At 39.8% G+C, this 26165-nt stretch overlaps 1 protein-coding gene across 2 annotated transcripts in view; it reads right to left on the minus strand.

Annotated features, from left to right (window-relative positions):
• Positions 1 to 13: 13 nt before the first annotated feature.
• Positions 14 to 26165, minus strand: part of pkig (protein kinase (cAMP-dependent, catalytic) inhibitor gamma) — a 34792-nt gene continuing 8640 nt past the window's right edge. The window contains exons 2-3 of one of the 2 annotated variants that reach the window (XM_052091857.1): positions 5313 to 5494; positions 14 to 766 (exon numbers count right to left, since the gene is read on the minus strand). In XM_052091857.1, coding sequence (XP_051947817.1) covers positions 684 to 766; positions 5313 to 5466 — 237 coding nt within the window. In that variant the 5' untranslated portion in view covers positions 5467 to 5494 and the 3' untranslated portion in view covers positions 14 to 683. The remainder of the gene's footprint in view (positions 767 to 5312; positions 5495 to 26165) is intronic. The other variant, XM_052091856.1, reaches the window with a different exon arrangement.

Consider the following 26165-nt stretch of genomic DNA (forward strand, 5'->3'; position numbering starts at 1 on the left):
ATTTTTATAAATGCAGTGTTTCTACAAGTGTTTTTGAGAGTTTGACAAAAACCACCAAACAGTGCCAGGAGCAGAAAGCAATAAATCAGATATTACATAAATATAGTTAATTTTGTTACATTGTATTACAGTACATTATATAATGAAGTATAGAAACAATTATCTTCTGACCTCAGGGAATATTTTGGACTTGTAGTCTATAATCAGACCTACTTCAACTGTAGTGGTCATTGTATTTAAAAAAGAATTAACTGAAGTAATGTCATCGGCACATGGACTGTAACATATAGGCATATTTGGTACTCTTTATAATATACAGTAGCTCTGAGTATTTTACCAGTAACTCACGTTCAGAATGAACAGTTTAGTTGAAGTTTGATATTATAAAAAAAAATATATATCAAAACACCTCTGCTTCTTTTTGATCTGTTTTCCATCACGCAGCACTGTCAATCAGTGTTCAAGCTGGCCCTTGACTAATCCCATGCAGTGGTGTTTGCAAAGGCAGTGTCTTCTCCATCTGTCTCTTAGGCACTCAACAGCATGCAATGGGAGGAAATTCGCCTTAACGGCAGTCTATGAGAGGAGCTCTTCACTGCTGCCTGATGAGCAAAGATGAGGAGAATTAGTGATGATAAGAGAGAACTCCCCAGCTTTTCTCTCCTTCTGGTAATTCTTGATGTTTATGAAGGTCCTTCGTTCCCCGGATTGTCCTGGTTTCCGGATGACTCTGCTTCAGGGGTTGGAGATCCGGAGGCATCTCCCTCTATGAGATACAGATATGACAAATGTTACACTTTGGATAAGCAAGACCAGATCCCCTTGACCAGCTTATTGAGAATCACTTGAGTGACACCTTCATGAAACTTTGAATACAAACATCAAAATGATTAAGGTGGGTAACTCAAGGGGCCAGGGTTTGGCTGGTAGGCATGGCCCCTCACTGATTCAACCTGGTCTTGTGACATCTCATAATAACTGGTATACCGGCTGCCAATATTTATCAGCCAATTATTGACCAAATTAAAATCCATCGGTAATAAGAATGAAAACGGCTATATAAAAACTCTAAAATATAAAATGGACAATTCAGAAATCACAATAGCCACAATATGAAGGGTTGGTACCTCTTAGAACATAATATTGACATCTGAATCGCTATCGTTCTCACGTTATGCAGAAAAATGCCATAAATGAACTTTGAAATTAAGTTGTGAAAGCAGCACTGACTTATAGGCTAAATGAGGAAACCATCCAAAACACTTTGACTTCTGAGATATCTGTATGATATCCATTAATGTGGCATAATTGATTGAATTAAGGTTGAAATTGCAATGTTTTGTGTGTGTGATTAATAAACATTAAAAGGCTGCATTTTAAACTGCAAAAACAGAAGAACAAATGTTTTAGAAGTCCCAAATAACCTTTTTCATATCAATGAACATGCTATCATATTTAGTCATTTTTATCTCTTTCTTTATCTTACATGTATCTTACGCTGTGGTGCGCTTCAACATTTTGGCCTGTCATGTGTTCAACAGATCCAATGTTCATTGTCTGAACAGTAAAAAAAGCTTTTCTACTTTGTAAATTTAAGCATTCCTATGCAAAACAGTGAACTGATGAGTAAAATCAGTATCGGCCAGAAATGTTCATATCAGTGCATCCCAAGTAATAATAGTATGAGATGGCGAAATCGTACAAAAATTTACATATTTTACTTCCACAGAGAAACAAACAAACCAATGAACAAATGCCATTATGATTTGAACCCACAAACCCATCCATAAAGTGTAACCCCCTACCCAAACTCTAAACCCAACCATGATTTTTAATAGGAAAATCACTGTTGTGTACCATGAAAAATAAAATGACACATTGGGGTTTTGAATGAGTGTTCTTATGTTTTTTTTTTTTGTTTTTTTTTTGCAAGTTTAACCCTTAAGTTATTTTACTATTAAAATCATGGTCAGGTTTAGTTTGTGTAGCACAGAAATAAAATATTTCTATATGGAACAAGATGAGGGACGGCCACATACGAAATGTTATTGACATCCATTAGTCATTTGTATTTCATAAATAAGTATGGAACGGGTTACCAAATTTGTTCACATACATTTCCTTTCTTAAAATAAAGTGTTGAATACGAGGCTTGCTAAAACTGGATGCCTGTATTGTATCACTTTGAAATTCTGTTTGTTACTTGGTTAATCTCTATGGTAATAAAAGTTGTACCTTTTTGTAAAAGCCGAATCATACAACATCTTAAGATTTGGTCATCTCGTACTAATAATTATGAGTTGTCACAAGACTATATTGTTCTGGACACAAAAAACATCTTTCTCCATTAACGGCCATGCAATATAACATTCTACAGGCAGATTTGAAAAGGGGTCTTGCGCCAACCAAGCAACTGCGATTAAGATGAAAGTGAATGCTAATGGGAGGTTTTTTTTTTTTAGGTCTCTTCCTTGGTAATTCCTTCAAGACTTAAAGAATTTAAAGAAATTTGAAATGCTCTCTTAGGCGGGTATATCAAAGATTTTTGCAGTATATTCTCCAGCTACACATTCTTGGCAGAGCCCTTGTGGTCATGGGAAAGTCTCAGGTTATTTCAGAGTGATAAAATGGTGCCAAGAATTTGAACTACAGAAACTGGGTCAAATATAGACAGATGTGACTAATTTCAGAAAGAGTGGAAAATTTCCCATACGAATAGGAAATGGCCAAAGAAATGGTTATTGTTGAAAGGACAGATAATAAATCATTGTCAGCAGTGACCGCGTCTATTGAACCTCACAGAAACCTATTTGTGTTCATTATGGACACTGAGACCATAGAGAGCAGTGTCCTGGATAACAAAGTAATGGACAGTGTAAAAGGAAAGCTGGTCAACGTCTTCACATCCTCTTTTGTGAACTATGCCTGTAATGTGGTAATACATTTATAAATGGCAAAAATAGATAGCATACTTAATGCTAAAATCATCTATAAAAAGAAGAAATGTCAAAATAAAAACACAGTTATTCGCTACTAAGTGGCGGTGACGTCACCACGACAATTGTGCCAGGCTATGTGCACGTTGAGGCCACGTGAAGTGTAGAACACCCACTGGCAGGAGGTCACGGGACAGATCCAATAGGTGGCACGGGTCAACTGACAGAGATGACTGGCTGATGCACCACCTGTGCCCCCTACTGTGCCAACTTGCTGTGCTTTAGCCACCCGCCGCTCTGCTCATTTTTGGGAACATCACTCCTCTGCCCTCCGTTGTTGGAGGGCGACTGCCTCCAACTGGCAAGTAGCGTCCTTCACGAGCCTCCTCCAAAGAGGCCGATCTTGACACTGCTGGTACCAGTCATCGGCAAGTCCACTCAGCTCCACATCCTACTGTACGACATCACTCCATCTCTTCTCCAGCCCATGCCATGCCGCTTAGTCCCCTCTATCCAGCCGAACAAAAGCTGTTTAGGCATGCGGTGGTCGGGCATGCGGGCCACATGACCCAGCCAACGAACCTTGCCTGCCGGAGCAGCTCACCGATGGGACTTTGTCCACATCTTTCAAAGATTTGTGAGCTCCTCACAAAATCCAGCCTGGTTAAACCCAGGATGGATCTTAAGCAGGCCAGTCTAAATGTTTCTAACCGGCGAAGATGTTCCATTGGGGGGGGGTCCACGTTTCACAAGCATAGAGAAGGGATAGAATGGCCGAGAATACCTGAAGCTTCGTGCGGAGCAACAAACCAGGTAGCTTCCACACAGCGTTACACAACTGATGAAAAGATAAAGCTGATCGACTGATTCGGAGTGAGACCTCTGCTCTCAAACCAGAGCCGGTCATAAGCACACTGCCCAGGTATGGGAAACACTCCACTCTCTCCACAACTGCCCAATCACCAATTGGGAGCTGTGGGGGTGGAATGGCCAATGGTACATAATAACCAGGCAGGTGCTTAGTTTTGGTTAAGCTGATGGTAAGGCCCAATCTCTTAGTGGCAAGCTCCAGGTTCATCAGCAGCGCTTCCAACTCCTCCTCTGAGTGAGCAGCAATCACCAGATCATCAGCATACAAAATGTGGTTGACCAATAGGGAACACGCCCTTGACCGCACCCGGGCATCGATCAACCTCCCATTATATCTGTACCAGATGGAAATGCCTCCGGTACAGCCGTCGAAGGCTTCATGAACTACGTGGTCGAAATAGATATGAAATAATGTGGGAGCCAGAGGTCATCCTTGTTGCACTCAAAGGTGAACAGGGAATGGCTTCGACTCCCGGCCACGTAGTTTTACCCGGGCCCGCTCGCCATCATGAAGGTTCTTAATAATCATGAGCAGCGGGTCTGAGACTCCGAAAGCACGAAGAACAACCCAGAGCCCAGGCCTAATGATGATATCATAGGCCTTGACCAGGTCAATAAAGCAGAGATGTAGGTCTCAAATGAACACGTTAACACATGCAATTAAGAAAAAAAAAATACCCAGTAAACCTTTTAATTCATCATGATTAACACAATAACCATTAATAAAGCATAAACACTGGTTGGAAGGGCAGAACCTTTCTGATGTATCGGTCCGGAATCATTACACTGATGCACATTTCACAACACACACAAAGCAGTGATTCAGTGTCAGCGATAAAATTATGGGGAAACAAGCTCTTAGTGCTATTTGTTGTACAAAACAAGCCTAGAAAGTATTTTTCAGCCCAAGTAAGGCGGATTTTAATTCCAACAGAAGCACGCAAAGTCTTAACTATTACCAAAATGAGAAGTTTTTGTCTGCAAACGGTTTTTCATCTGGAATTCAAAGCACCGCTTTGTGCTGCTGCAAATCATGAACATAGCTTCATGATTGCAATTACAAAGCGGATAGACACAGTCTGCCGGCTGATTAATATTGTGGAGGATGAGAGTATAAGAGATTTAATGCACATTGCAATGAATATGCAACCTATGTGGGGACTATCTTTCAATTCTTTCAATGTCAACCTCCCACTTAGACTTTGGGAAACATTTAAAGTTACTTGAATTGGTGCTATATTAGTGCATTTCTATCTTTATTCTGTGGAAGACTTTGTTTGGAAAAAGTTCATAAAGCAGTATATAGTAACATGATTTTATATAGTAACATATTTCCTGAAAAGGAAATAAATGCATTTTGACAGAAAAAGTAGGCAATATTTAGTCAAATTTCAGCACTTTCAAAATCAGCAAAAAAAAAAAAGGTTTGAATGGAGAATTGTGAAGAAAAACAGAAAGGAATATCAATACAGTGCTGCCTTTCAAATACTGTAAATAGCGACCTACCAGTGGCTTTCAGGTCCATCTGAGCCATGTCTTTGGTAAGTTCACTAGTCCCAACCACTACCCCGTCTCCTTTAATATCTGGCACTGCATTCCTGCGACCCGTACGATCACAGTTTATAAACTCAGAGAATGACGCCTCAACGTCTGCCATCATCTGCTTACGAAATGCCCACTCATTACACCTAAAAGAGGAAAAAACAAAAAGACAGAAAGTCAAAAAAGTTAATTTACTAGTCTGATAAAATTAAATGAACAGTTTAATTAAAATCTAAATCAATCAATATAATGAGCTCTGAAAAAGGAAAATCATAACACAGAAAACATAAATGAACACAAACTCGTGAATCTCACAGCTTCGCAATACCCATGACAGAACGCGCAGTCTGATGAATTGGGAGTAATTATTACTTCAGGGGTTCTATTTCGACGCTAAAGTTAATAGATTCAGCCGCTGAACTCATTTCATGGCCTAATTATATAAGAGAAACAAACGCATTCATCCAAAGCCCAACACATTTGCCATTCTCTTCATATTTGCTTACACTCAGGGTTTCTTACGAGTATCCATGCAAGCTGGCAAATGGAGTCTTATTGGAATGCAAACAAGAGCTAAAACCCAAAGCGATCAATTAGACACATTTTGGGAGTTGTCTGAAGCTACAGCTCATCAAGTTGCATTCAGGAAAGTGAGACCGATGGGTGATAGAGAAAGAGGATGTATCAAAACACATTAGCTACTCATTCACTCCCCTCCTCTCTGACATTTTAAGGACCCCATTTACTTTAAAACACACTTTCCGGGTCTTATTGAGAACTATACAAAAGTGACTGATACGGCAAAATTCCTATGCCAATTTAGTGTCATATCGCCCAGCCATAGTTCTCGCAGCATGCCATTTTTTTTACTCTGGACACGAATGCACATAAGAATAGAAGTAAATAATGGCTTTAATTTCAGCCTGTTCCTCACACAAAGCTATTGTTTACCATGAGCAGACTTGGAATAACACACTAATCCAATCTGAACCACGTTTATGACACTTTATGGTGCTTTTTGAGCTTGACAGTCCCAGGTCACCATGATGTTGGTTTATGGCAAGAACCGTGCAAGGAAAAAAAAAATAATAATAAAATTAAAAAAAAAAAAAATCTACTTTGTGTTCCACAGAACACAATAACAGCAGACAAATTGGGAACAACATATGGGTGAGTAAATTATGAAAGAATTTCCATTTTGGGGTAAATTATCCCTTTAAATGGAATGCGACTCCATACAGACACCACATAACTATACAGCTGATCCATCTTAAGAGATAGTGTTAAGAGGGGGACAACAGAAGAGAAGGGTTATTCCAGAGGAATGCTAGAGGGCGAGGGAACGACAATCTCTCTCACACACACACACACACACACACACACACACACAATGTGTTTGAAGCAGTAGGGTGGAGCGGGAGCAACAGGCAGAGAAAATTACAGGGCATAAATTATAGTGCAGGATTTCAATTTCAGTGACATGGAAAGTAATGGTTCGCTGGATTTATCTGCCCCTGAAGCAAACAGCAAAATAAAAAGGAACTCCTTAAAAAGTTGACTCCTGCATAGGGATGCTTACACCCTAGAGAAAGCTGTGACTTGGGCGTTCGAAGAATAAAACAGCGCAAGATGCATTTTAAAGGGTTCAAATGTAGTGTTTAAACTCCAGTTGCCGAATCTCAGTGCTGTCATCTTCTAGGAGACGTTCCTAGTCGACTGCAGAAATGGAACAGTTTTAAGTTTTGCTGAAAAATCGCTGTATGTTTGAATGTTCCTTAAGGGTGTGGAAAGAGCTGGGTCAGTTTGAAATCAAGCGAATCAGAATTCGATTTTTGAAAGCATGACTAGAATCTCTGAAATTCTTATTGGTCAACAGATGCCTATGTCAGAGTGAGTTAGTTTGAGATGGAGTTCGTAAAAAAATTCTCAGCCTTTTGTTGCATAACCCTAGCATCTTCCCTCTACAAACTTGAAATCAATTTATTTGTAGCGTTCTGTGACATCGCGTACACCAATATGTAGGCATCTGCTGTCTTTTCCGGACTTGTTTTATATCATATCGCAGCATGTGCACATTCAATTCTGGCCACCGTCTGTTTTTTCAGGCCAAACTATTAAACACAACATGCCCGTTACTCGATACGCCCGACATCACCTTCACCCAGAACCATTGAGAAGTCAATTCCATTTTCATGCAAATTCTGCAAGCCTCTTCTCCAACTGTCAAGCTTTTTATAAATACTGCTGATAACATTCCCTAAATAATCTACTCAGACAAAGGGTTATTTTCTATTGAAGTGACCTAGGTTGGCAGAGGTCAGGCTGGGGTCAAAGTAGCTGAAGATGAACAGTGGTCTGCAGAGACTGACTCACCAGAGATGAGAAAGAAAAAAAAAGTGTCACAAGTGCAGGCCTCCAGAAGCATCATTTATGAGACTGAAAATGACTCACAATATTGTCATATTCTCCAAAAGAGAATGAAATAAGGCCTGAAATATTGTCCAATGCAAACAGGGATTTATAGAGTGAAACAGGGTATTCAATGACATGAAAATGTAGGGACTTCATTCTAGCCATCGAGAACTGATTGGGTCATGAAAAGTAGACCCAATCTGAAAACAAGTGGCCAACATATTGCATTTCAGCCTGGGAACCCTGAAGAGCTTCTATACATAGTGAGAGTTTATCGGAGTCAACAGGGGGCTGTTGCTGTGCTTGGCTCAAATGTACAGTGTTAAGTTACTTTCCATTTACTCTCCCAAATTTCATTACAACAAAGTTACACTAATAATGGTAAACTGATATATTTTTGTTTCCATGTGGCCCATTTTTCCTAATATGTGCTGATGAGACACTAGAAAACAGGAGTCTGGTCCTCTGATGCTGCCTTCAGCTGTATAAACAACACAGATGTGCACACAAATCTAGGAATATCACGAACAACTCACATACTGGAGGGGACACAGCACAGCTTGCCCTTTGCCTGCAGTCTACATGAGATCAAGGACAAGAGCCTTACAAAAACAACAGCTTGAGCTGACATGTTTATCATTTGCGTAAGTTCAGAGACGCCAGCAGGTCTAAACAAATGACAAACTCAGATTTAGCCTTTATTTAAATAAGTATAAAAAGGAAAGCAAAAGAGTTTCTCATTGAATCTTAGTAGATGTTTAAATATATGCAGTGTCTAAACAGTCGGCACGGGCCACTGGGTACATGCACTCATCGCTCATTTTCATATTAGGACAAATAGATATAAGAAAGAAATTCAGTGACTAGTTGTGCCCTCTACATTTTCATTCAAAATAAGACTCAATGTCTTGTCAACTATCATTAAAAAAGGACATATTATGGAAAACAGGATTTCTGTGCTCTTTTGAAAAAATGTTTTACAATGCAAATATACTTATATGAAAACAAAGCTGCAAAAATAAGTAATTCAGAAACCTTTAAAGTGTTGCAACCACAGCAATAAGCACCACCTAATAGGGGTTGCATAGACTAGTCGACTATAACAAATGTAGTCGAAACTAGGGATGTGACGATACAATCAAATATCGATATATTGCAATACTTCAAGATATTGTATCGATACTTTAGATCCATGTATCAATATTTAAACTATGTGTGTCTTCATATTATGTAAACACACCACAAAGTTTGCACATTGTTACTTCCAAATCAAATTTAATGAGCTCGCCAAGTGACAGAAATGTGATGTTTCAAATTACATGTATACAAATAATATAAATATACAAATTAAATATATATCCAAATGAATTGGAATTTAAATTGGAATTGATTCATAATCCAATCAAATTATGATATCGTGATGTAATTTCAATATATCAAATTGTGACGTGTATTGCAATACATATCATATTGTAAGTTGCCAGGCGATACCCAGCCCTAGCTGACAATGCCAGCCTGAAGTTGACAAGTCGCTTTCCACTTGATTTACAAAACGTGTCTGTAGAAAATACAGTGGGTGGCAGATTTCCAAAATGTAGGATGGCAAGGCAAGACTCATTCATTTTAACAAGGAAAGCTCTCCTGGATTTGCTACAGAAGCCACCAATAAATACAAAGTGGCCTTCAAATATAACATAAATACTAGTGCCATGCATAATCATTTAAAAAGGCACCCACTTCTAGTGCTAGTTAGTGAATTTTAATATGATCAAAAATTTTGCGTGTTTAGACATCTGACCTGGTTGCTTTTCGCCAAGAACACGATTTAACGACAAAAAGAAAAAAAAGCACTTTACGTTGGAGAATGATGACATGATTGAATGCATCCCCATCCTGCATGATACACAGACCCTGTGACGTGTCCACCTGTAATAATCTGTACAAGTGGTTGTAATAGGAGGGGTAATGACCAGCAGCTAGAGGTAGTCCAGGCTACACAAAAATGTGTTCAGACACTTATGTTAACTTTTAGCTATGTTAAACTGATTGTTGCACATTTCTAAAAGGAGCTAACAAGGAGGAAACATAATTTCAGGTCGTTGCTCATTTTTTCCCTTTAGGTATCAAACTAAATATGCACGTTTCCATGGCAAACTATAGGACCCCAAAAACAGCTATGCCTGATGACATGTAGCTACGTTGTTATTTTTTAAATTACATATAACTAGCTAAAACCCATTACATTGTAGCTTTCTATTTTCAATGGGTGGGGGGAGTGGAATTTGTGGGAGGTAAATTGGACTAGTCGACTATTAAAAATCAGTAGGAGTGCAACCCCTACTGTCCGCATTTACACATCTCCACTATATCACCATAGCATTCAGTGACTTGGATCACCCTGATGAAAAACAGTTCCCTGTAACTTTCTCTAAAAGGCAAATATCAATAAAACTTCTATTATATACACCAGCTGCATATTTGCAGCTATCCCGTTTAAAAATATGTAATTCACAAACCACGAAAATCCAGTGTTTTCTTCCCATCGTGTGTTCATCTAATATATTTTTCTGGACCATGTATTCTATCAGCCAGAATCAAAAACTTCAGGATTAGGATCAAAAGTTAGTCTGTGACAATCCAAGTAGGCGATCCAGGCCATTTAAACTGTCAGGAGATTGCTGCTCACGCTGGATCCACATAAGCCACGAGCGCAACTTCAAAGTAGAAAATGTGATTGCTAGTGTAGCCATGCCATCCATGGTTGTGTTATTTCCTTCTTCCTAATATATTACAAATTTTAGTAATTTATTTGCACATGAAGAAATTGTATGACTAAACAGAAATCAGAAGAAACTGCGATCTACCATTTAAAATACAATATAATTTTTTTAGAAGTTTAGTGTGAAATTGAGTAAATACTGTATAGTACTAAAGAGTTTATTCAATTTTTTTTTTGCAATTTTAATGTTATTTACTATAAAAAAAAAACTAGGGATGCACAGATACCACTTTTTCTCTTCCGATTATGATATCAGAAATCTCAGCATCAGCCGATACCGATCCGATACCAGTGTTGTTGTTTTTTGAATAATCAGTTTAGAATATCTTTACATTACTGTGTGGAATTAATTGGGTGTACTCTTTAATATGTAAAGAAACACAAACCTCCAACTCCACATTTCAATAAATGTATAGCTCATTTAGAAACACTATTATTAACTAGTATACAGGATAATGTAGCAGAAAATTTACAGCAATTCCAATACAAGTCATCAGTAGAAAATACGTTTTTTTTTTTGTTGCAATATTTTCTCAACATGTATCTGGACTTTAAAGGATTCAGATTTTTGGGTTCAATTTAGTTGTAAGATATCAGCTCACTTTTCATTCACACAGTTATTTTTAGGAACCCATTCAACTTAAATATTATAATTTGTAAACCAATGATGATGATAATAATAATAATAATAATAATAATAATAATAATAATAATAATAATATCTCAATCTTGCACCTTTAACTTTTAAAATCTCATGCTTTAATTGACAATCTGAACTATCCAGGAAGTCCTGTATGTGTCGGTTTGTAGGCACGCTCACAGTAGTTGAATTCGCTTATTCAAATTCTGGTATAAAAAAAAAAAATTAAAAAAAAATAAAGCAATTCCAGTGCAGTTCTAAATGCATATTATAAGTGAACTGAACTATTGAGCATCTAATCAGAGATGTTGTTCGCAAGTAGCGCTCAAATATTGTGCACCGCGTGAAGGCTAAAAATAGCCGCGAGAGAGTGTGTGTGTGTGTGTGTGTGTGTGTGTGTGTGTGTGTGTGTGTGTGTGTGTGTGTGTGTGTGTGTGTGTAAACAAAGCAGTGCCATTCACTGACGTGCTGGAGCTGCTTGTGCATTTTAAATATTTACTTTGAATAAAATGCTAAGTCATATGAACTACTTTAATTGTGTTTTACTGGTTCTTTTATGTCATATTTTGAGCTTGACAGTAACGACCATGACTAACACACCGTATCGGATTTTGATCAGGCTCATTGTACCGGATCCCGATCGGTTTAAAAACGTCAGTATAAGAGCTGAAACCATCCAGATATCGGATCAGACGGATTCACCTAGTAATGTATGCATGTGCAAAAGGAAATAAAATGACTCTAGCTTGTATTATGATATTAACCTTAAATAGATGTCCACAAGCTAATGCATTATATGGACAAAAGTGCCCATTCGTACAATGCCAGTTGCTTTCTATACTTAAAAGCCACATGTTTACAAGTCTAAGAAAATCTAGTCCATAAAAAGAACTCTGGCAAGTTGTCAGTAACAGGGTGTGTCAACGTATGCCTAAACAATAAAATGGAGTGCTTAAAGACTTTCTGCTCACAACTGCTTCTCTTCCTCATTGTGTTTTCAGAAATGCATCAAGTCACACGAAGCAAAAAATTATTTGCAATGCTCTGCCTGCAATACCATCAAACACAGACTACACTTGATTCACACTGATTAGGTGCATGATGACATCATATACTTGTTTCCAGTTTAGACAAAAGTTTTGTTTAGTAGAAATTGGAGAGGGAAATTTACCCTCATTGCACACCACCTATGAAATTATATATTCAAGTACATTTGCTCCCCATGCCATTTGCTCCCCATGCTATTTGCAGCACACGCAGTCCAATGACTCCATTATGACATCATAGAGGCCTCATTATGAAATCTAGAGTCTTGATTATATCATCAAATAGACCCCATTATTAAATCTTAGAGACACCATTATGACATCAGAGGCACAGTTATATCATCATAGAGCCACCATTATGACACCATGGAAGCTCTGTTATGACATCATAAAGACCCCATTATGACATTAGAGAAACCATTATGATATCATAGAGTCATAATTGTGATATTATATAGATCCTATGATTTGACAAGGCCTTATGACATATTAACCCTATTATGACATTAGAGAAACCATTATGACACAGTGACACTATTATGACATCATAAAGGCACCATTGTGACATCATAAAAATCCCATGATGATCAGAGACACCATAATAACTTGGTAAGGACCCTGTCATGACATCATAAATGCAACATAATGACATCATAAGAGGCCTCATTACAAAATCACAGCTACAATTACAATGACATGCAGTTGTATTAGAACAGAATGCACAAGATAAATCCTCTCTTTTTACAAATTGATTCACTTAAAAGTTCACTCTAGACACTCAATCTTCACCCGGGTAACACCTGTGTACAAAGACTGCAAATGACTCCAGTTTGCACCTACTGTATTGCAAACTAATTTAATTAAACCAGCTGTAACCTGAGCATGGTCAATAGCACAGTCCATATGGCTCAATAAGGATGAAAAACAATCCTCGTTCTTGGTGTCACGGTGATGCTTTAATCATATACCAACACAGTACAGCTGTGGATCCCTATCATTACAGCCACTAATGCAGAGCGAATCAGTACACCTGCAAAGCAAATAGGCATCACGTACAATCCTCTATCCTTGCGGTTATTGTGGACTGGTGAATGGGGAATCTTCTGAACAGTGTAACAGGAGCTCTCACTGATATTATGAACAAAGGCCAGAGTGCCCATTGGAGGTTATTAGCCTGCTGCTACAATTCTCCTGGGACACTTAGTGCCTCTCTGAGCATAATGAAAACATATCCCGGTGTTCAAGCTAAAGTAGGCTATACCCAAACAAACTGTGGCCTCAGTGTAGTAGTATGCCATTCTGAAAACTGGACCTGCATTAAAACAAAAAATTACAATAGCAGCTGAATAGGTCTTGGTCCATTTTGTATTGTACAGACCATATTAGTGCATTATAAAAGTATATACAAGAATCAGAAATTCACCAGAGCTCTGCTCAAGTCTCGGACTCAAGGGGCAATTACATGTTCATAACATGTCTGACAAACTTCTATGGCTGCTGCATTGCATCTTGTTGTTCCAGTATATCGTCTATTTATCATTATAGGCTGTCATAAAATAGTATACTACAGAATGTACAAAAGATTGCATAATCAAAATATAATGCATCATATTTTGTCATTATGTGAAGATTTGCTGCCCAAATCTGAAAGAATGTGCAAAACACAAGTCTGTCTGTTCTTCCTTCAGGTTACCGTAGTAATCTTAGTAAGTGCGCACAAGGTTTTTTAGTGACTGTCTGAACAGTTTATTTTCAAATAACAGGAGATGCCATAACCGTTGCATTTTAATGTGTGTTAAGTTGAAGTTCAGTTTTGAAGATGCTGCATTGTGTTCCATTTAACTGAGCTCTGTCTAACTGTTTGAAACACTCATCTGCTGTACAATGCCACACTGCTGTGTGTCCAAATGTTTGCTCTTTTGAGGAAAGCCGCGATGCTCTGTATTGTTGTTGCTGTGATTCATGAAGCGTTCCATTTAACTCAGAGTCTGAATTTCCACCTTTTCAACTGGAGGAAAGTGCAACGAAATTACACTTTATATCGTATATCTAACTTGGAAACTAGAGCAGAAATCTTAATTCATTCGTTGAGATGCAAGTGTGCGTTACGTCATGCAGGGCAGCGAGCATTAGTCAGTGACAATCATTCACTTATTAAATAATATCCATTAACGAGTCAAAGTTCTTACATTAAATTATAATAAAGCATGTTTAACAGATGCTTTGTAGAGACAGGTTTTCAAAACAGTTAATTAAACTCTCTTTGTTTTGATTATTGTAATGATAGCATTGCAGTGTCGTATCAGTTTGTTTGACATGAGAAGTCTCTGATAATCAATGTACTCCTCAAAGTCACAACGTAATCAATCTCTAAAATAAGCTCACCCTTTGACACGTTTGTGTTTAGTTGTCAGGCAAGTTTCACTGGAATTTGAATTAAGTGAAAATGTCACATCATGCATGATCACTATCCATCATCGTTTTCATAATCAATCATTGCTGCCACATCAGAGTATCAGAGTACTCGTGCCCATCACTATTAGCATTATCAATATTGTCCCAACTTTTTTGGACTGGGTTTGTATTTTATTATAAAAACAATATGATATATCTAGTAATGGGAAGAAAAGTAGTAATAGACTAAATGTTCCCTCATAAACAAATGAAAAACAATTCCAGGGGGCAAAAATTCCCTCCTTATTAATTATTTTGACACTGGTGTCTTAATAAAAACAAACATAGAAGCAAACAAACAAATGAATGAACGAATCAACCAACACCTCTTAAAAGCTATTTTTGGCATCCTGGTGAATATGATAATTAAAATGATCAAAAACATGACAAACAGATTGAATGTCTTATCCAAAATGGCGATAAGCTTATGTGGAAATATGAGAACTCCCTTTTAAAATTTATAATAGAAATAATTGCTCATGTCTGCAGACTTCAAGAGTTTCAGCACTTTCAAAAAGTAATTTTAGAAGCTGATATTAGGTTAAGCTACAAGAACAAAGTTTATATAATAGCGCCCAAGGAATGAAGTTCGTAAAATGTCCCACATTCGGTCTTTACCAGGGAATAGTTTCTGGACACTAAGGAGCAGCGTCTAATCAAGTTGAATGGACTCCAGCCTGTTTAAAGAATCTATCACATTTAGCCACTCTCGAGATAAGTGCACCAGCTCCAGCACTCCTCTATTTACTCAGATGAGCCACAGCTCAACTGAACGAACACACACTTTGTGCTCACATGATGTAAGTGGCTGCTCATCGGAGAAGGGAAAAAAAAAAAAAAACACCCTAGCTACCATTTACACAAGAGGATGCATTTTTTTTTTTTTTTTTTTTTCGGTCGAACAAGCATTGGTTTTTTGCTTTGTTTGGCATTGGTTTTCCTTTCCAGCCGTAAATAAAATTTCAACAATTCAAAGTTGTTGTTGTCCAACGTATCCTTCCTCCTTTTCAGGGGCCTGGCTTTGTGTGTCCAGATGTATTTTTCTCAAGCAACATCAAAAAGAGCCATTGGCTGAATTTCCACACTGGTGATATTATTCAGGAACGTTCACTTCCACCCACCGCTGGCGCATTTCATGCTATCATGACTTTTTAAATGCCAACTTTATGGTCCCCAAGCACTTCAGCTGCACTTTCACTCCATCTTATCAGCATACTGTAACATTTCACAGCACATGTTCACCAACTCCAGGAAAAGGTTATGAAAGGTTATTCAGTTCAATAAAAGATCACAACAACACATAACATTAGGGCCTATTACATGGCTCTCTGAAATACCGTACTCTTGATTGGTCAATATTTATGTATGAAGAGCACAAAACTGCATAATTGACCATTGTCCATGGCAAAAAAAAAAAAAAAAAACACTCCTGCACTGTGCTAGTTTCATGTCACTCATAGTGCTCCATAGTCTTTTCTCACAAATATAAATATATATATATTTATTTATTATTTTTTTTAAACTCAAATTACTCTTTTGTGTACATTTATTTAATTGGGCTGTTTGGGGAGTAGCCATGTAATAAGCAGTGTGATGTATACAGTCAGCCTTAAAAAATATACAAGGTCAGGGTTTATTTTGCAATAACGATCAGCTGACTGTACATTATCCCATACATAATTCTAAGGTTTATTTACAGTATAATTAATAACTTTAATTATGCTCCAAAGTAGTGGTCGACCGATATATCGCGGAGGCCGATAAATTAGCCGATATTTGGACCTTTTTAATAATCGGCATCTGCCGATAAATTTTCTAATTTGGCCGATTTCTTTCTTAAGCTGCAACGGTGCCGAGAATCGCTGCTTATATGTGAAAAAGCCATAAAAGGACACAAGCAATCACATTTTGTTTCGTTGTTACGTGCCATCATGTCGTATCAGTCTGTGACAAGCCAAGCAGGCGATCTGGACCATGTAAGCTGAAAGCTGTCAATAGACTGCTGCTCTCGCTGGATCCGCACGAACAGGAGACCAAATTTAAAATAAAACGCTTCACGTGCACTGAGTAAATGCTATATTTACTGTACACTGTATGTACAATTAGTTTGATTTGGCCTTTTGTGGAAAAATTTGATTGCTAATATGCATATGCCATCAGTGGCCAACATTGAAAAATTTAAGTGCAATAAATTACAAAACTTGGATGACTAAACCGCTATCTACGTCTATGGCTGCTGCATTGAGTCTTGTTGTTCCAGTGTATAGTCTAATTATTAAAGGCTGTTATAAAATAGTATGTTACAAAATGTACAAAAGATTGCATAATTAAAATATAATGCATCATATTTTGTCATTATGTGAAGATTCGCTGCCCAACTCAATGAATGAATGTGCACAACACACGTCTGTCTGTTCTTCCTTCAGGTTACAGTAGTAATCTTAGTAAGTGCGCACCAGTTTTTTTAGTGACTGTCAGAACCGTTCACATCATGCATGATCACTATCTATCATCGTTTTCATTATCGACCATTGCTGCCATGTCAGAGTACCAGAGTCCTAGAGTACTCATGCCCATCCCTACTATCTACAATTTAAAACACAAATCTTATTTTTTTAAAGATTCTCTCTTACAAAATAAAAGTTGTGTGAAATTGAATAAATATAGGGCTAAATAAGTGTTTTTTTATTTTATGTATATGTTATTTACTATATTAAATTGTGTGATATATCAGCATTATACCGGCATATCAGCCACCCTGCTCTCTGGATATCGGCACAGTATTTAACAAATCCATATCGGTCAACCAGTACTCCACAGATAGAGCAGATCACTGATGTGAGTCACTCTGCGATGGCTTGTGAAACACTCATGTGAAATGAGGCTTCAAATTGCGCAGATGTAAAGTGTTTCATATGGGAAGCATCTTTAGTGCTCATTAAATTCTGCTTGGGTGGCTGCTGAAAAATCTTCAATGCAGGAAAAATCCTACACACGGACCAATCAGACACCACAGTTGACATGAACAAGATGTCCAATATCCTAAGTGTCCCTTCAATGACAAAGACAGTTTGCATGATACATAGAATAGCTCTGAAACGTGTAATGGTTATAGGCATATTGGTCATAGAGGTGGCTGAGGAAACAGTGAGAAAAGATGCGGACAGATTTGTGGTCATGCTTTGCACTGAATTTGTGATGTCACACACACACACCGTCTCATTCTCATTATTCATTCTCTTCAATCCAAAAGTATCAATCTTCAAAAGTTTTAAATAAAATGTACAGATTTTGCTCTTATGGATTTTTTTTAAAAACTTTTATTCACCAAAGTGGCATTTAACGGATCACAATGTATAGTCAGGACATTCATGTGAAAAATTACTATTACAATTTGAATGAAATGTTCAGAAAGAGTTCATAAAAAAAAAAAACAATTAAAAAAAAAAACATTTTTGCAGATTCTTGACATTCTAGCGGTCAGTTTGTCCAGATAATCAGGTGATATTTCACCCCACGCTTCCTGTAGCACTTGCCATAGATGTGGCTGTCCTATTGGGCACTTCTCACGCACCTTAAAGTCTAACTGATTACACAAAAGTTCAATGGGGTTAAGATCCATAACACTCTTTTCCAATTATCTTTTGCCCATTGTCTGTGTTTCTTTACCCACTCTTACATTTTCTTTTTGCCCTTTCAAAAGTGGCTTTTTCTTTGCAATTCTTCTCATAAGGCCTACACCCCTGAGTCTTCTGTTGAGTGTTGAGCAGGTAGAATTCAATGAAGCTGTCAGCTGAGCACATGTGGAGGCGTCTATTTCTCAAACTAGAGATGGATGTACTTATCCTCGTTTAGTTGTATATTCGGCCTTCCACATCTCTTTCTGTCATTGTTAGAGCCAGTTGTCCTTTGTCTTTGAAAGACTGTAGTGTACACCTTTGTATGAAATCTTCAGTTTTTTTTTTCCAAGCAGGCAATTTCAAACATTGTATAGCCTACAATCCTCAAAACATTGATTGACAAGTTTCTTGAGAAAGTGGTTTCTTTTTTGCCAGTTTTGACCCAATATGGACCTTAAGACGTGCCAGTCTATTGCATACTGTGGCAACTCAAAAACAAACAAAAGACAAAGTTAAGCTTAATTTAATGAACCAAATAGCTTTCGGCAGTGTTTGATATAATGGCAAGTGATTTTTTTAGTACCAAATTATCATGATTACTCGATGATGAGGAGCACGCCGTCATCTGCACTGAGACTAGCACTATTCCCAGAAAAGAGATATTCTGGCTGGGGGATAGCACACTCTTTGCTAAATTGATTCTCAGACCCAGACATTCTAGATGACTGATAATCCAAGATCTGTGCATCGTTAACTGACTCTCTGATTGTGCTAGGATTAGCCAATCGTCGAGGTAATTCAGTATTCGCACTCCCCGCTGTCTCAGGGGGGAAAGTGCTGCGTCCATACATTTCGTGAATGTACGGGGGGGCCAATGATAGGCCGAATGGTAGTACGGTGTACTGGTATGACTGTCCCTCGAAAGCGAATCTCAGAAATGGCCTGTGATGAGGTGCTATCGGGAATGTGAAAGTAAGCGTCTTTCAAATCCACTGATAGAAACAAATCCCCGGGGCGAACTTGCGCGAGGATATGTTTGGTCGTTAACATTCTGAAGGAGCGAATCATTAAAGCTTTGTTCAGATGTCTGAGATCTAGGATGGGGCGGAGGCCACCGTCCTTTTTCGGGACGAGAAAATTAGCGGCTGTAAAAACCCGCCTCGCTCATAGAGGGAGGAACAGTTTCTATAGTGCTCTTCTCTATCAGTTTGAGCACCTCGGTGCGTAGAACATGTGAAACATCTTTCCTCACTTTCGTCTCGACCACCGCTGAAAAGCGGGGTGGTCTGCGAGCGAATTGAAGCGAGTAACCGTGTCTTATTATGTTCAAAACCCATTTTGGCATGTCAGGGATTTTTTCCCCGGCTTTTGCTCGCACAGATATGGGCTGAATGCTGGCTGGGGTCGTGTCGCAGTGATGTATGGACCCTGCCGGCGAATTGCCTTGTGCTAACACTGAGCTTACAGCTCTCAGAGGCGCGGGAGCGTGCTGAGCAGCTTTGTTGAGTGCCGAGTGCAGGGGTGCGTGTGAGATTACAGGCACGCGTGCTATCTTCATAATGCTCGCAGCATGAGCTGGAGAAATGTTTGAAACTGTATCGACAGTGTTTACGGTTGGGGGTGCATACATTGTACTAGGCACGCGCGCCACTTTCATAAAGCCTCCGCTCAGCGGGTTTCGGCGCGGTTTCTGATGCCATGCATGAGCCAGGAACTGTTTGAAACTGTATGGGCAGCTATGGGTGGGTGCATGCATGACAGCAGGCACGCGCGCTACCTTTATAGTAGCTTCCCGCTTTACTGGGGAAGTGTTTATAACTGTGGGAACAGTGCTTGTGTGTAGTGGTGCATACATGACAATAGGCACACGATCTACATTTATGGGGTGTCCAGATTGAGCTGGGGAAGTATTCGGCACTGTTTGGACAGTATTGATATGTGGGAATGCGCACTTTAGTGTGGACACGTGACCCCTTAGTGACACAGGCAGAAAATGACTCTTTTTGTGATTTCTGGGTGTTGCCGTTAAAACGGCGTTTGATTGCAGGTGAGCGAGTTCTGTGACTGGCCCATTGATTGCTGTACAGACATTTCCAGCCGCTTGTAAGGGAACTGGGTAATGTTTTACACGTTTTGGAGAGAGTGGTCCGGCTTCTGCGAGACACGCACTCTCTCTCTTTCTTCCAATGGCTAGGAAGGCTTACGAGGCTCCGGGTTCAGCACGATCTTGGGCCGAGGTCCCCATCGCTCAGGCGGCTGCTTCTGGTTAGCGGAACGCGAGAGGCGTCGAGCGTCCGTTTCAGGTCTGGGCTGGGAGACAGGAGGCGCCACCCTGGCTCGCTGCTGCAGCTGAGGCGGTCTCTGGCGGCTCTGTGACGAGCTGGAGCGCTTAGGCAGGAAGTGACGCATAGCCTGCGAATTCTTCTGGGCTTCAGTGAAGCGTTCAGCGAACTCTTTTACCGCCGGTCCGAACAGGCCGCTTGGGGCGATAGGCGCGTCGAGGAATGGCGCCTTATCCGCGTCCTTCATTTCTGTTAGCGTCAGCCACAGATGGCGCTTCAAGGACAGTCAGGTTAGCCATGGCCCGGCTGATGGATTGGGCGGTGGCCTTTGTGGCTCGCAGGGCTACATCAGTGGTGCTGCACAGGTCCTTGAAAGCCTCAGGTTCAGGTCCAGATTAGTCCATGGTGCGGAGAAGTTTGGCCTGATAGACCTGCAGAACAGCCATGGAATGAAGCGCTGACGCAGCTTGGCCGGCGGCGGCATATGCGCGACCGGCGAGAGCGGAGGTAGATCTGCAGGGCTTCGAGGGATGAGAAGCTTTGGCTTTCCATCCAGCGGTGGAGGGTGGGCACAGATGGTTGGCCATAGCCTCCTCGAGGGGCGGGGTTCCCTCGTAGCCTCTTTCTCTCGCGCCGTCCACCGAGGAGAGCGAGGAAGAGAAAGAAGGCTTCAGGCGAGCAGAGTGCGGGGCTTTCCACGACTTTGTGAGTTCGTTGTGAACTTCGGGGAAGAAAGGGGAGGGTCTCTGTCGAGGGGCCTTCCGGCACCCTTGCAGGAACCACTCGTCCAGCCGGCTGCGGGCGGGTTCTACCGGAGAAGACCAGTCGAGCCCGAGGTCTTCCATGGCTTTGGACAGTATGCGGACGATTTCTGAGTCCATGCTGGTGCCCCTGCTCGTGTCCGCTAGTGTCGACGGCGCGGGGTCGAAGGCCGAGCCCGGCCAGTCGTCGGATGCAGCGTCAATGGAAAGGCTGTCATCCTTTTCACCGTCGTCCCCTGACGCGCCGAACGAGACGAGACCCAGCGCTCCGGAGGGGTGCTGGTCTGCCTGAGTGAATAGAACTGGCGGCAGGGAGTCCTCGGGTGGTGGTGAAGCACGCGGAGACTGGCCCGGCGTGACGTCACTGAAGTCCGCGTGCTCTGGCGGCCTCCGTGAGCGGCGCTTTTTCTTGCGCGGCTCGAACAGAGGGGATGGCAGCACGGTGGTAGCAGGCTCGTTCGCGGCGAAGGCAGCAAAGCGAGCGCGCAGCTTGGTGAGGCCCAGGGAGTCACATTCAGGGCATCCGCCTCGAGTGAGAGCAGCTTCTGCGTGGTCAGGTCCCAGGCAGCGAGCGCAGATAATGTGACGGTCCCCGTCAGGAAGAAGGCCTCTGCATGAGGCGCAGGTCGAAGGCATTTTAAACAACGCCTCGAATTTGCTCTTTACTAAGGACAAAAAAGCGTCACAGAGGCGAACACTTGAAAAGTTATTGCTTAGTAAAGGATATAAGGTGATGCGCGCCGGATGGCGTAGCAGAAGGCTTTGAAGGCGGCTGAAGGCGCCGGCGTCCTCGTAGCAGTCCTGCTGTAGGCTTGTCGACGGCGGGCGAAAAGACTCCAATAATCCAGAGGATCCAGCGAAGAGAAGGTCTTTGCTGAAGGAGATTAAATCTAAAGAACTCTCATGACGGGGCGCCTAATATATAGCCTTAGCCACGCCAATCTTGGCAGGCTCTGAGCGCTGGCGTGAAGCGCGCTCATTGGTCGCGCGTTCAGAGTCGCCCGTCATTGGTTCGAGCAAGTTGCCGCAGCACAGCCAATGACCGAGCTGCCTCGCTCATTGCTGTCTGCTGTGCAGCTGCAATGCGTTTTACATAAAGACTTCAATATTTCTCGAGAAACTGAGTTTTCCCATAGCGTAAGCTACTTATGCAATAGGAGAGACCTCTCGAGAGGGAACTGGTATTCCTAAACTGATCCTTGCATTTATTCATTGACAAAAAAGTAGTGAGAAAAAAAAAAAAAAAAGGACTGTGGCAAATATAGAGATTAAAGTTATCAAATGTCACATTCAAATTTATTTGTTCACTTGAACTAATACAAAATAATGTTTGATTAAATTATTTTACCTTTAAGTTTCAAAGTGAAAATTAGCAAAAACTACAAACCTGGGTCAATACAGCATAATATTTATTAAACAACAAGATTAGAGTTGGGGAACAAAGAAACGGTTCTTATTCAGAACCAGTTCCTTTTTTTAAAAACGCAGACCTGAATGATTTTTATGACTTCCATTAACGGTTCTCAAACATGAATTTTTCCACCAACCCGGACCAAACACTGTGCTGAAATACTCGTATTATGAATTGGCAGCATGAAACAGTGTGACTAGTGAAGACCGATTACCAAACAAATGACTCTGAGTCAGTTCTTTTGAATCTACACAAAACCTACGGTTTCCACCCATACAAATGACTCTTATAAGTCGGTTCTTTTTATTGAATCAAAAACTGAACATTTTAATTTAGTCAGGCTCAAAATACTGTAAAACAAGAATGATGACTTATGTGTACTGTGCTCTTGAGACCTACATCAGAGTAATTACTGTATGGTTTTAGGGCTGCAACTAACGATTATTTTGATAATAGATTAATCGAATGATTATTCGACTATTCACCGATTATTGCAAAGCGTAATCATTAGCTCTTAACAGATTATTCAGCTTGTAGCCCGACTTAAAAGGTTGGATTAAATGAGTTTTAGAAATTTATATTGGAAAACAAGCCAAAACAAAAATCATAAACTTATTTTGCTGCAGTGTATAACGGGGTGAAGACTACCCTTTCTCACCTTTGTTCACTTCAATCCATCTTTAACTCCCTAAAAAACAAACTCCCTCTTATTAATAAAGCGGCATATTGCAAATTTTCTTCACAATGAAATGCAAAGTGACAAATATGATGATTCAATAAGTCGCGAGCAATCACGTTCTAATCTAGCTGCAAGAAGCGTGTGCGCTCGAGGGACAAGCGTCCCCGCAACAGAGTGTGCATCAGCCGGATGCAGTTTCAATTTCTCCCCCTTAGATCGGAACATTTTCACAACTCATAGAAGAGGCGCTGACTGCACAGAGAAATGGCAGTTTTGGAGTTTGTAGTTATTTACATGATCTGCTTCCATATTATTTGAACTTTAATAAAAGCTATAACGCATAAAAAAATAACTGCATTAAAGATGTAATACCTGGGTGTTTCCTTTAAAGTGCTCCGGCTCCACTTATTCCACAACGAAAGTGCTTCTGAATTAACTTTTTTTTAAATTTTTTAGAATTCCTTCATACTTTGTGATCTACATCACCTGAAGCGGTTTGGAAAGTTTTGAGTGCATCTGTACTGTGAGCTGTGTAGTTCTTCCTCTCCTCAGTCAGCCACGAGCTGCAGTGCTGCTCTTGTGAGTCATCATTACAGTTTAATGTGATCCCATGTTACGTTAAATGAGATCAAACAACTACTGGACAACTAAAATTTTTGTAGACAATCTTTTTTATTTTTTATTGTCGATAATGTTGACTGATCGTTTCAGCCCTATTGGTGATATCACAATGTGAACCTAAAAATATTAGTGGTATTTTATGGGAAGAAAAATGAATAGAATATCTTAATTAAAAAGTCTGTGTAAATACACCATTTGCAAGAACACGTAGTAATCAACTGCTAAGGGCAACAAATCTAATAAGAATTGCAGTTCTTATATCCAAATGTTTCTTCATCAAAAGTACTAAAAGTTGTGTTATTGGAACCATTAATGAACCAGAGATCCTAATAGAAATTGGAATTCCACGTGATTCCCTACAAAGTAAAATATTATTTTAAATTATGCATAAGTAATTAACAGCTTACTGTCCTAGACTGTACCTATTTGTTTTAAACAAAGTGACACCCACAAATTAAAGTATTGCAAAGCAAATGCACAATTTTTAGCCACTGACACGGAGACCATTTCGAGGAAGTATTTTGATGTCAGCGTGACCTCTTCAGCTCGCTGTTCTCAGAGTTAAGAGATGCTACTTTACAAATTGCAAGCTTTTCAAAGCCACTAAGAAGCAAATTAACAGATATTTGGAAGTGATGGGGAAATCAAGATTAAAGTTCTTTTTTTGCATTGATGCCGGGAGGCTTTTAGATCACAGGGCCTTTACCGGAGCAGGTATTTAGCGTTATTTCATGAAACAAATTGTTATCATTTAAAAAGTCTTGGGGAGATGAAGGTCTGTGGCTGCTGTCTCATTACTAATGCACGAGTTGATGGGCTTCATTTCCCTGTGTGGCCCATCAACCCTTTTGATATCGGAGCAGATATTAAATAATAATGAGACTGCAGGGAGACAGAGTCAAATGTTAGGGGCTGCTGAACTTCAGAGCTGCCACACAAAGACACAAATCCTTCTTTAATAATTTTGCATCAGCCACATCCAACAGTCACAACATTATTTGCCTGGCACAGGGAGGAGTGGATGTATTTGCCTTGTTATTTGAATATAATACACCATTCTTGGCAGGAAAAACAATACTTCATAAAGACATATGAAATAAAAAGCTTGCATTTATTCATCCATCTCATATACAAGTAGTTTTCAGCTATAATCAGCAAGCAAGAAAATGTTCCATTCTGAAAGATGGTAGTTATTTTGGGTCCAATTAAATCACACCACTAGTGTCACAAAGCGAAAATTACAAAAGAGCTGAGTTTTCCGGACCACTCCCCCACCAGCCATAGAGCAACAGTCTGGTTCCAGAAGTTAAAATCTAATAAATGTTTTCCATAGACAAATTGATTTTAAAATCCTTTAAAGACAGACCTATCTTGAGCTCCGAAGTTGTTCATCTGATGATATATGCTTCTATTATTTTGCAATTAAAAAAAAAAAAACTTTTAATGAAAGCGAAAACAAGAGTCGTTTAAAATGTTCTTAGGGCAAAAATGTAAAGGTCTCATTAAGCAATAATTTTCCAGTCAGCAAAAGTGTTCTTTTTAACCCACTTTAGAGGAAGTAAAACTGTTCTGTGCCAAAGAAGAATGACGCGTTTTCCCTCAATCAACATAAAACAGGTTATGATGACATGCAAGCGCATAACAGGCAGTGTGCAGGCAATAGTCACAGCCGATCAGTCAGTGAAATATCAGACCAAAAAATGTGCAGAGCAAATTCATAGGGTTCAAATCACTGCCTGAACCAGTAGTATCAAATGTCAGAATCAGTCCTGTATTTGTTTTGAGGGATAATTACACTTAGTGTTTTCATGTGGCTCTGGCCCCATAAAATTCACAGAGAGAGGGAGTGTGCTTAAAATGGGCCAAGCCAAGAATTTTGGATTTCCCCATGAATCAGACATCAAACTACGACAATGGAAACTGAAGGGAGGAATCAATGCTGAGTCATGATCAGGTGGTGCATTCAAATGACAACATTGGAAGCTTATTTGACATGGAATATTGAAGGAGTATTAAGAGTGAAATGAAGTATGCAAGACTCCCTAAAAATGTATCACATTCTCACACAGCCATTCGTAATAAACAACTCGAACTCTTAAAGTGTGAAAATGT

The sequence above is a fragment of the Xyrauchen texanus genome, chromosome 25 (genome assembly GCF_025860055.1).
Source record: "Xyrauchen texanus isolate HMW12.3.18 chromosome 25, RBS_HiC_50CHRs, whole genome shotgun sequence".
Lineage (NCBI taxonomy): Eukaryota > Metazoa > Chordata > Actinopteri > Cypriniformes > Catostomidae > Xyrauchen > Xyrauchen texanus.